General features: G+C 42.4%; 1 protein-coding gene and 1 pseudogene across 1 annotated transcript; one reads left to right on the top strand and one right to left on the bottom strand.

Annotated features, from left to right (window-relative positions):
• Nucleotides 1-9,457, top strand: part of LOC139382229 (NTPase KAP family P-loop domain-containing protein 1-like) — a 47,702-nt pseudogene extending 38,245 nt beyond the window's left edge.
• A 15-nt stretch (nt 9,458-9,472) lies between these two features.
• On the bottom strand, nt 9,473-11,855 carry LOC139382728 (biogenesis of lysosome-related organelles complex 1 subunit 3-like). Its single transcript, XM_071126833.1, has 2 exons — nt 11,810-11,855; nt 9,473-11,452 (listed from the first exon to the last, which is right to left on the bottom strand). Exon 2 carries the CDS (start codon nt 11,437-11,439, stop codon nt 10,840-10,842), a length of 600 nt encoding a protein of 199 aa, XP_070982934.1. The 5' UTR covers nt 11,440-11,452; nt 11,810-11,855; the 3' UTR covers nt 9,473-10,839.
• Nucleotides 11,856-12,041: the final 186 nt, after the last annotated feature.

Raw genomic sequence — 12,041 nt, 5'->3', positions numbered from 1 at the left:
AGGTACTACGTTCATCTGTACAAACAATAGTACGCAACTATAAACACCATGGGACCACGCAGCCGTCATACCGCTCAGGTAGGAGATGTACTTTGGTGCAAAAAGTTAAATCAATCCCAGAACAACAGCAAAGGACCTTGTGAATATGCTGGAGGAAACAGATACAAAATTATCTATATCCACAGTAAAACGAGTCCTATATCGACATAACCTGAAAGGCCGCTCAGCAAGAAAGAAGCCACTGCTCCAAAACCGCCTTAAATAAGCCAGGCTACAGCTTGCAACTGCACATGGGGACAAAGATCGTACTTTTTGGAGAAATGTCCTCTGGTCTGATGAAACAAAAATAGAACTGCATGGCCATAATGACCATCGATATGTTTGGACGAAAAAGGGGGAGGCTTGCAAGCCGAAGAACACCATCCCAACCGTGAAGCACAGGGGTGGCAGCATCATGTTGTGGGGGTGCTTTGCTGCAGGAGGGACTGGTGCACTTCACAAAATAAATGGCAATATGAGGAGCAAAATTATGTGGATATATTAAAGCAACATCCCAAGACATCAGTTAAAGCTTGGTCGCAAATGGGTCTTCCAAATGGACAATGACCCCAAGCATACTTTGCAAGCAAAGTTGTGGCAAAATGGCTTAAGGACAACAAAGTCAAGGCATTGGAGTAGCCATCACAAAGCCCTGACCTCAATTCTAAAGAACGTTTGTGAGCAGAACTGAAAAAGCATGTGTGAGCAAGGAGGCCTACAAACCTGACTCAGTTACACCAGCTCTGTCAGGAGGAATGGGACAAAATTCACTCAACTTATTGTTAAAAGTTAAACCATTTAAAGGCAGTGCTACCAAATACTAATTGAGTGTATGTAAACTTCTGACCCACTGGGAATGTGATGAAAGAAATAAAAGCTGAAATAAATCTCTCTCCACTCTTATTCTGACATTTCACATTCTTAAAATAAAGTGGTGATCCTAACTGACCAAAGACAGGGAATTTTTAATAGGATTAAATGTCAGGAATGATGAAAAGCTGAGTTTAAATGTATTTGGCTAAAGTGTATGTGCCACTAACACACTTTTAAATATATACACTACCGTTAAAAAGTTTGGGGTCACTTAGAAATCTCCTTGTTTTTAAAGATTTTTTTTGTCCATTAATAGAACATGGCAGCTTCATTAAATAGTACCCGCAAAACACCAGTCTCAACGTCAACATTGAAGAGGCGACTTCGGGATGCTGGCCTTTGAGGCAGAGTTCCAATGTCCAGTGTCTTTTGCCCATATTCATCTTTTCTTTTTATTGGCCAGTCTGAGATATGGCTTTTTCTTTGCAACTCTGCCTAGAAGGCCAGCATCCCGGAGTTGCCTCTTCTTTGTTGACGTTGAGATTGGTGTTTTGCAGGTACTATTTAATGAAGCTGCCAGTTGAGGACTTGTGAGGCGTCTGTTTCTCAAACTAGACACTCCAATGTACTTGTCCTCTTGCTAAGGTTGTGCACCGGGGCCTCCCAGTCCTCTTTCTATTCTGGGTAGAGACAGTTTGGGCTGTTCTGTGAAGGGAGTAGTATACAGCGTTGTACGAGATCTTCAGTTTTTTGCCAATTTCTTACATAGAATAGCCTTTATTTCTCAGAACAAGAATAGACTGATGAGTTTCAGAAGAAAGTTATTTGTTTCTTGCCATTTTGAGCCTGTAATCAAACCCACAAATGCTGATGCTCCAGATACTCAACTAGTCTAAAGAAGGCCAGTTTTATTGTTTCTTTAATTACAACAAAAGTTATCAGCTGTGCTAATATAATTGCAAAAGTGTTTTCTAATGATTAATTAGCCTTTGAAAATGAGAAACTTGGATTAGCTAACACAACGTGCCATTGGAACACAGGAGTGATGGTTGCTGATAATGGGCCTCTGTATGCCTATGTATATATTCCATAAAACGTCTGGTGTTTTATAGTCATTTACAAGATTAACAATGTCTACACTGTATTTCTGATCAATGTTATGTTATTTTAAATGGACAAAAATTTGCTTTTAAAAAACAAGGACAAGTGACCATAGTGACCCCAAACTTTTGAATGGTAGTGTACATTCATCTATCGTGCATTAAAAACCTCATTCATTTTCGTTGCATATTTATTTTCTCATTCATTGTTAAAAAAAAAAAAATCTATTTACCAGTGTGATGGCATTGGTGCGACGGCAGATCATGGAGGAACTGTGCTAGGGGCCACACTGCTCGTTAGCAGTCCTCCTATCTGATTCTCATGAACTTTTCTTTCCCCTGCAAAGTGCCAGTAATGGAATTTAAATTCGTTTCCCAGCTGAATTAATTTACCAGCGATGAATGCATACTTCTGAAGGCAATGTTTGCAGATGGAGGCTGGGAACTAGGGTTGTAAAGGGAGTGTATATTATCGGTTTACTTTCCATGTTTACCAGTAAACTTAAAGAATTTTGGTATCTTTCGAGGATTTTATGTAATCTAGCACAGACACCTAGCGACTCTTTTGAGTACTTTAGAGTATCACAGGTGTCTGTAATTATCTCTGACCCTCTCACGTGTAAAATGTATGAAATATTTAAATAAGATTTTTTTAATTTTTATATGGAATGACAAAGCTGTAAAACATTATCCTAAATATAAACCATCAACTTAGTGAATACCATTGGTGTTAATATGAGGGTTTCAATATGACATATTCTTTATATATTTTTTACAAAGTAAATAGTTGGACGAGTTGCAGAGGCAATTGAAAATAATGCCATTGTTGATTAGATGCTTTTTTTCATTAATTTGTTTATTTCCTCTTGAACCATGTGGTTTACACTACCAGTCGAAAGTTTTAGAACACCTACTCATTCAAGGGTTTTTCTTTATTTTTACTATATTCTACATTGCAAAATAGTGAAGACATCAAAACTATGGAACACATATGGAAACAAGGTATAACTGAAAAAGTGTTAAACAAATCAAAATACATTTTAGATTTAAGATTCTTCTAAGTAGCCACCCTTTGCCTCGATGACAGCTTTGCACACTCTTGGTATTATCTCAACCAGCTTCATGAGGTAGTCACCTGGAATGCATTTCAATTAACAGGTGTGCCTTCTTAAAAGTTAATTTGTGGAATTTACTTCCTTCTTAATGCGTTTGAGCCAATCAGTTGTGTTGTGACAAGGTAGGGAGGGAAGATAGCCGTATTTGGTAAAAGACCAAGTCCATATTATGGCAAGAACAGCTCAAATTAGCAAACAGAAACGACAGTCCATCATTACTTTAAGAGATGAAGGTCGGTCAATACAGAACATTTCAAGAAAGTGTATTCAAGGGCAGTAGCAAAAACCATCAAGTGCTATGATGAAGCTGGATCTCATGAGGACTGCCACAGAAATGGAAGACCCAGAGTTACCTCTGCTGCAGAGGATATGTTCATCAGAAATTGCAGCCCAAATAATTGCTTCACAGAGTTCAAGTGACAGACACATCTCAACATCAACTGTTCAGGGGCTTGATTCACTTCATGGTCAAATTTCTGCAAATAAACTACTACTAAAGGACACCAATAAGAAGAAGAGACTTGCTTGGGCCAAGAAACACGAGCAATGGACATTAGACCAGTGGAAATTTGTCTCCAAATTGGAGATTTTTGGTTTCAACCGCCGTGTCTTTTTGAGACGTGGTGTGGGTGAACATATGATCTCTGCATGTGTATTTCTCACCGTAAAGCATGGAGGAGATGGTGTTATGGTGTGGGGGTGCTTTGCTGGTGACACTGTCTGTGATTTATTTAGAATTGAAGGCACACTTAACCAGCATGGCTACCACAGCATTCTGCAGCGATACGACATCCCATCTGGTTTTGGGCTTAGAGGGACTATTATTTGTTTTTCAACAGGACAATGAACCAACACAACTCCAGGCTGTGTAAGGGCTGATACACCAAGAAGGAGAATGAATGAGTGCTGCATCAAATGACCTGGCCTCCACATTCCCCCGACCTCAACCAAATTGAGATGGTTTGGGATGAGTCGAGCCGCAGAGTGAAGGAACAGATATACAACATGAATACTATATATGAATACATGTTTTAAAAGTTATTCAAGTATAAATTACCAAAGTCATGATAGATTGCCATAGATTTTCTGTTAATTACCAAAATTACTGGATTCCGGTAACTTTGGCAAATTACCCATAGCTTTGCTACCCTACTGAGAACACATTGCAGGCATGATGCAACATTTGAACAAGTGTATGTGGAGAAGGGAAATTAAATTGGGCAGCTCAAAGAGCGATGGCATGTTTTTCATCTCACAGATATACCAGAAACCAGTTGATCAAATTTGTCAAAGGCAGTTAGTTGCACGCTGCATAAATTCTCCATACCTACTGTCATATGTTATAGTTTGATATAATTTGTAATGCAATGCATGATAAGTGTGGGCAAATGTATGGGTGTATGGTAAATATACACTCAGTGGACAGTTTATTAGGTACACCCATCTAGTACCAAACCCCCCTTTGCCTCTAGAACAGCCTGAATTATTCGGGCATGGAAACGTAGCTCAATTGGCATCAAGGGACCTAACGTGTGCCAGGAAGACATTCCCCACACCATTACACCACCGCCACCAGCCTGTACCGTTGACAACAGTGGGCCATGGACTCATGCTGCTTATGACAAATCCTGACCCGCCTGTTAGCTTGCATGATTCTTGTCATTCTCCTTTGAACTTGCCATTCTCCTTCTTCCACAGCACTGCTGCTGACTGGATGTTTTTTGAGATACTGGATCCGCTGCACCTGGTACTGACAATCATACCATGCTCAAAGTTGCTTAGGTCACTCGTTTTGCACATTCTAACATTCAAACAAACAGTAACTGAATGCCTCGATGCCTGTCCGCCTGCTTTATATAGCAAGCCATGGCAACATGACTCACTGTCTGTAGGAGCGAACCATTTTCGTGAACCGGGTGGTGTACCTAATAAATTGACATGCAGACCTATGTGTGAAGGTGTCACATGTATCACAATGTACATTCTATATTTGACTCACAGAGTCCAGTGGGCCCCCATAGTGGTCTACAGCCGACAGACATACTGAATTCTGTATCATGATGGAGTTACGAGTCTATGGATTGGGGTACTGGGATTGTGTTCTTGCTTTCATTGGGAAAACACACATAAGGAGATCATACTTTCTGTAATAGGTGGGGTTGGTACCGGGTAGCTCTCACTCGGGAAGCCAACGCCCATTAGACCAAGAGGGAACCCCCGTGGGCAGAGCAATTGGTCTCTGGCAGAGCTATCAAGCGTGACATTTCCATGCATGGTTGACAAGGATAGTGTGCAAATGTCAAAGCTATTTGAAGCTTTGCCAGAGAGTGGATATAATAAGGAAGGACATGAGGATCAGAGAGAGCAAAGCAAAGAGGACCAGTTGACGTCTAGCATTCGTGAAGCACTCCTGTCCCGTTACCTAAGGCCAAGAATCGTATAGATGTATGGTAATTGTTATGAATATTAATGCGTGGGGATGGAGTCATTAATATACCTATTATAAACTTACACATATTGTAATTTCCTTTGTTTAGAATTAAACAGTCAAATATTGCTTTATGGGCCATGGCCATTATCATTCAAAGAATATATTTGAATGTGTATCTATAGGTCTGTAGTAAGACTCAAAACTCAAAGTCATCTGGAAAATTCCACACAATTCTGACTTTCATTCACATATGATCTGATAATGTGTCGGGTATATAGTATGGTAGGTTAAACAGCACTAGTGTTATTGGTTTCTACAGAGGGTCAGTCTGTATGTTGACTTCAATGTAGTGAGACCCACACAGACACGGTAAGACTGAGTTGTACTTTTTTTCAGGGCAAATGTCTAATCCAATGTTAATACATAGATATGGAGGTAATGTTTTGTAAAACTAGCTGATAGGTTTATACTCCATAGAAAGGTCATTGGAAAGTGCTGTCTGGTTTTATTCATTAACCAAATATTGACATTTTATTTGTACTTCTGTTCCAAGACTAAGGCAAAAACAACAAGCAGGTTGATTTGTGTGGGAGGGTGTGTTAACTTTCATTACAGTAAAAATCTGTCATTATATACAGTGGGGCAAAAAAGTATTTAGTCAGCCACCAATTGTGCAAGTTCTCCCACTTAAAAAGATGAGAGAGGCCTGTGATTTTCATCATAGGTACACTTCAACTATGACAGACAAAATGAGAAGAAAATAAATCCAGAAAGTCACATTGTAGGATTTTTAATGAATATATTTGCAAATGATGGTGGAAAATAAGTATTTGGTCAATAACAAAAGTTTCTCAATACTTTGTTATATACCCTTTGTTGGCAATGACAGAGGTCAAACGTTTTCTGTAAGTCTTCACAAGGTTTTCACACACTGTTGCTGGTATTTTGGCCCATTCCTCCATGCAGATCTCCTCTAGAGCAGTGATGTTTTGGGGCTGTTGCTGGGCAACACGGACTTTCAACTCCCTCCAAAGATTTTCTATGGGGTTGAGATCTGGAGACTGGCTAGGCCACTCCAGGACCTTGAAATGCTTCTTACGAAGCCACTCCTTCGTTGCTCGGGCGGTGTGTTTGGGATCATTGTCATGCTGAAAGACCCAGCCACATTTCATGTTCAATGCCCTTGCTGATGGAAGGAAGTTTTCACTCAAAATCTCACGATACATGGCCCCATTCATTCTTTCCTTTACACGGATCAGTCGTCCTGGTCCCTTTGCAGAAAAACAGCCCCAAAGCATGATGTTTCCACCCCCATGCTTCACAGTAGGTATAGTGTTCTTTGGATGCAACTCAGCATTCTTTGTCCTCCAAACACGACAAGTGGAGTTTTTACCAAAAAGTTCTATTTTGGTTTCATCTGACCATATGACATCCTCCCAATCTTCTTCTGGATCATCCAAATGCTCTCTAGCAAACTTCAGACGGGCCTGGACATGTACTGGCTTAAGCAGGGGGACACATCTGGCACTGCAGGATTTGAGTCCCTGGTGACTTTTGGCTAACCCGGAATGTGCTCATTGAAATGCTGAAAAACACCAAATATTTATTGAAAAGCTGTCTTAAATGTTTATGATTCTGTTCATTCCTCTCATTACATTTTGGTCATTTACTCTGCATGACTTTGGCCAGTGTCGGAAAGTCCTGCATTTAACACATTATTGTCGAATAACTAATGAAACATCTCTAAAACAACATCAATACATAACCATCTATAACAAATTCCTATGAAATTACAAAATTCCTGGGGGGGGTAAAAAATTCAGCCAGTATTTTATTGACACTGCAGAATAATAACCAACCGTTACTGATAATTGGAGTTTAGATCGGTTGCAGTGATCATGAATCGAAATTATATTGTCATACCGTACTAATGTTATACCATATGAATGTTATAACCTGTTTTATTCCCTCAGTTTTTACAAAGTATTGGAACCATAGACAAATGGATGGACAAGGTAAGTGGGAAGTTAGTAAATGTATCGGACATTTAGTCATTTAGGGATACAGCTAATAACAGCTTCTATTGATTGCCATGTCTACCTCTACATTGGTCAAACAAAAAGGTGCCCTGTTGGATGATGCCTAGGCATATGGACTGTCCAGGGCATTGATCAAGGTGGCACCTCCGGGCCATCGTAGGTCTGTTCTCCCAGTGCCCCTGCCGCACTGAAACTCTACTGAAGAAGATCAAGAGTAATTTTAACACTTAGGTTGAGGTCACGTGACTTTTTTGGATGTTTTAAAAATCTAATTGTGTTGCTCTTTCTACATTCGCAGTTTACATGAACAGAGAGGCAGTGTGGAGAGACCAGAAGCACAAGCTGAAGAGACCTCCTCCAGCGTGGATTAGCTACTTGGCTCTCCTCCTCTCCATCATCTTCTTCTGTCCCGTGTGGAGGGAGGAAGAGGAGCGCTTCAGTGCCTGGCACTTTGCAGGCAGTGATAAACTCTGGGCTGGGTTGGCGATCCGCCTCTTCAAGGGCATCCAGGATGACTTTGGGGAACTTCCCCTGGGCGTCTATAGAGCCACCCATCATCCCAACTCAAAGAAAGTCACGAGCAAAGGTGATGAGGTCAATTGGAAAGCCATAAAGCTGCTCTGCCTCCCGCTCTGGGTTGTAGTCCGAGTCACTGTAATGTTCAGCATTGGCACATGTACCCTGCTCTACTTATATGGCTTTGAGCTCCAAACAAATGGCACACGCAGTTGGGTCACTGTGCTGGAATCGATGGCCATAGCAACACTGGGGCCTCCCGCAGTCATCGCCCTGAGGACTATTCTGCGGACATCCAAGCACCTGCTCTACACCATGGGCAGCAGCATCCAGCACCAGATGAACAGCTCGGCCGTCAGCGACCAGATGGGCTTCATGAACAAAGTGAGGAAGGAGGTGGGCGTCATGGTGGACTTCACCCACTTCATGGAGGTGTTCGAGGGGAGGAGGATCCGTGTGGTGCTGGAGATCACCCACCTGGACCGCTGCAGCCCAGACAGGGTGGTCCGCACCCTGGAGGCTATGAACGTTCTGCTGGCGGGGGAGAATGTCTCGTCTGTCTCCATCTTAGCTGTGGACCCCGGAGTGGTGGTGGGCTGTGTGGAGAGCACCATGTGGATCTGTGGGCTGACATCCAGCGGGTACGACTTTGTAAACAAGATTGTCACCCTGCCCTTCTCAGTGCCTGAGATGTCCCCAGACTCCAAATGCAGAGCTTTTAAAACCCTCGCTGACAGCTATCTAGAGCCTGACTGGGAATGTTTTAAGAGAGGAAAACAGAGCTGGGAATTTCTCTGCATTTGAAAAAGGCAGGCTTGATGACAGCCTTGTGCCCTTCATTGGAAAGGGCAAAAGTGAGACTGAGCTACTAGAAAATGGCATCCATTGGGAAATCTGGGCCAAGAAAATCAATGAGGCATTACACGCCATATATACCAAATACAGCCCTCATGTTTATCTTATGGGAAACCATGTGCATATGAGAAGGATAATAAACTCTGTAAGGGTGACAGTCATCGTCATGGATGCTGTGAATTACAGGGGCTTCTCCAAAGCTAAAGACCTTGCTGCCTGGGTGGTGATGGCCTGCCGCCTGGGCTGGATCCTGCAATGCTCAGAGGACCGCCAGCAGAGGGCTGACACTGATGGCGCTGATGGTGACATCAACCAGTCCAAGACCTTATGGGAGGTGTTCAGTGAGACCAGTGTGGAGCTCCACATGCTCAGAGATCGTCTGGAGACCGTTCTAGAGCAGGATGGAGACCCGAGCTGTTTGAGAGGTTCCTTAAGGTGGACTTCCAGTTTACTCTGAAGGATGTTGAGAAACAGAACCAAGTCAAATGCCATCTGCGGATTGGAAAAGCTATCAGTATGAGCACAGAGGACACCTGCAAAGAAGGTTAGTTCAAAATAAGAATCTTTATGCTGATTGAATTATTTTATGATCAACACTAGTATATCATGGAGGTCAGTATACAGTGTCATGTATACATACTTATTATGGTATTTACACAACTCATGTGGATAAGTCCATTAGTGCCTTAGAATAATTGCGGAACGTTACACTTTTGTATCAGACAGATCAGTCACAACAGAATCCAATGGCCCCGTAATACGGTTTCACTCAGTTCGCTGCTACAGAGAATCAACTCGATGAAGCGTCTCTGGTTTATGGGCGAAGCAGTGAGATCAGACATGCACTTGTTAAAACAGGGAAAATGCCAAGTCAGTGACCTTGAAATAAGCTGTTTCAGGAGGGTAGTATGCTAATAGCCCTCAGCTCATAAGCATTGCATTCATAGCAGCAGCACTGAAGAGGGGTAGTCCCATGCACGCCATCGCCAATGATGGAACTTCCCACACACCAGAATATTTTCCCATGAACCACCGTTGGCCCATTAGAACAAGTAAATGACGACCAACAATGTCTAATGACACCATTTAACAATATATGTCAATATGTCTCAATGTCATGTCTGCATTGTTCTCTAGGTGGAGAAGCTGAACATTCCAGTGAAATATCAGCAGCTGCAGACAGAGAATCAACTCGAAGGAGCGTCTCTGGTGTATGGGCGCAGCAGTGAGATCAGACATGCCCTTCAGATGACCTTCGGAGAATGGATTACTTTCAGCTCACACTGCCTGGAAGCCAAGCCAGATGCTCAACCTCACGCGACAATAGTGACTCTGCAAAAGCATTGACTGATCAAACACTCTGGATTCAAAATTATCTTTCATTTTAAAACACTTTTTATATATTTGGGAAGACTACACTGTATAGGGATGGAATGCATCTTAAACGTTTTGAAACTGTTCAACGTTCCCTGAAGTAGAAGCCTATTGCAGTTCAATGACTGACTTGTGAATACAGCAATGCACAATGAATGTCCTAGGATTCATTTTGTTCATACATGAGGATTCTGTAGCTACTTCAACTCTAGGCCTCGACAAAATTGACCACAGCAGTCCCATCACTTGCAGTGTTTTGCTTACACCACAAAAGTGGGCGCTTCGGGAAAATACATTGCTTAACGAGACGTTGTGAATGTGACCAGCTAAATACTTTCTGCTATGATCAAGATCAATAAGCATCCTTTGCGATGACCAACTACAATGAATAAGCCATCGGAATGTAAATCAGAACAACATGGAGCAGCAATAGTATAACAGCATGCATCATTTATTCACCTAATGCAAGTGCCTTTTACAAATAACAATACTCCAGCCCGTTGTTTAGCCTACATAAGACATATGAAAGCATTTAACAAGGAACATCATAAGGAAGATCATTGGCCGGGAATAGGGGTAGTGGGAGAGGAGGGGATGGTAATATCGGGGAGAAGGTAACAGCTGGTGATAATGTCCATTTTCTCTGAGACAGACTTGAGGTCCTCCAGAATGAGTCGGATGCTGTGGGAGGCGTTGATGATGCCGTTCTGGGAGACGGTCAGGTGGGTCGTGGCCATGCGGATCTCCTTTGTGGCATTACCATACACCTGTTTGATGGTCTGGGACACATCCGTGCACAGACGTGCATTGCTCTCCTGTAATTTCTGCTGGAGTAAAGTGTTGTAGTAGAGCCCACTGTGTTCGGGCTGAGAAACAACCCTCTCCTCTACCACGGACTGAATGTCAGAGTTGTCTCTGATCACAAGCAGGGGAGTTAAGTCCTTGCGTAATATTTGTGGGTTTTCAGAGCTTGCAGCAGTGACACATTTCCGTGCTTTCTCAACCTCCCCCTCGCTGTCAGTCTCGGATGCTTCCCCTGGTACCTTTTGCCCTCCGGCTGTTGAATGTGGAGAGAGGGAGGTGATGTATACCTCATCATCTGAGTCGGTCTCTGACGCCTCTCCTTGCACCACTATCTGGTATTTGTCACTTGCCATTACACCACACCACCTAAATACACAAGAGAACAGTGAAGGCCTACAATAGGAAGTAGAAACTGCTCTCCATCTTACGGGGAGGCATAGTTTCAATGTTACAGGGGGGCTTGTTCTGATGTTTAATGGAACTGCTATGATGATTCCTGTCTGCCCATTGGAATGTGCCTCCCCCACATTTGAGCGCTAGAGATGATACGCAACGAAATGCATCCCCCACCCCTGTTGAATAACATTATGTTATAGAGTTGAACTCAATTTAACTCATTGACATGTTATGTAAATCAATCTACGTAAAATCAATTCACCAAATCGAATATAGATAGCTAGCCTGCTATTATTCGAAAAATGTATGTAAAACAAATTCTCATACCTCCACAGTCCTGTAAAAAAGGAATCACATGAGCACACGGAAGTAGCCGGAAGTAAACGGGGTTGGCCCAAACTAAGTACTGCACAAATTCACAAATTACAACCAGATGTCAGTTAAATCCGTTCGAATTGAACATTTAGATGATGTGTAGATCTGAGAATTTGCGCAGCTCCTCACACAGACTCACCCGCTTGAGTATGCGGTAAGATTTTAGACCAATCACAGTAGAGAT

This window comes from Oncorhynchus clarkii, chromosome 24, assembly GCF_045791955.1.
Source record: "Oncorhynchus clarkii lewisi isolate Uvic-CL-2024 chromosome 24, UVic_Ocla_1.0, whole genome shotgun sequence".
In the NCBI taxonomy this organism is placed as follows: domain Eukaryota; kingdom Metazoa; phylum Chordata; class Actinopteri; order Salmoniformes; family Salmonidae; genus Oncorhynchus; species Oncorhynchus clarkii.
The sequence above is the reverse complement of the archived record's forward strand: the minus strand, read 5'-3'. Positions and strand labels throughout refer to the sequence as shown.

Excerpts from the sequence above, each read along its gene's own strand:
- LOC139382728 (XM_071126833.1), bottom strand. The coding sequence starts at position 11,439 with ATGGCAAGTGACAAATACCAGATAGTGGTGCAAGGAGAGGCGTCAGAG.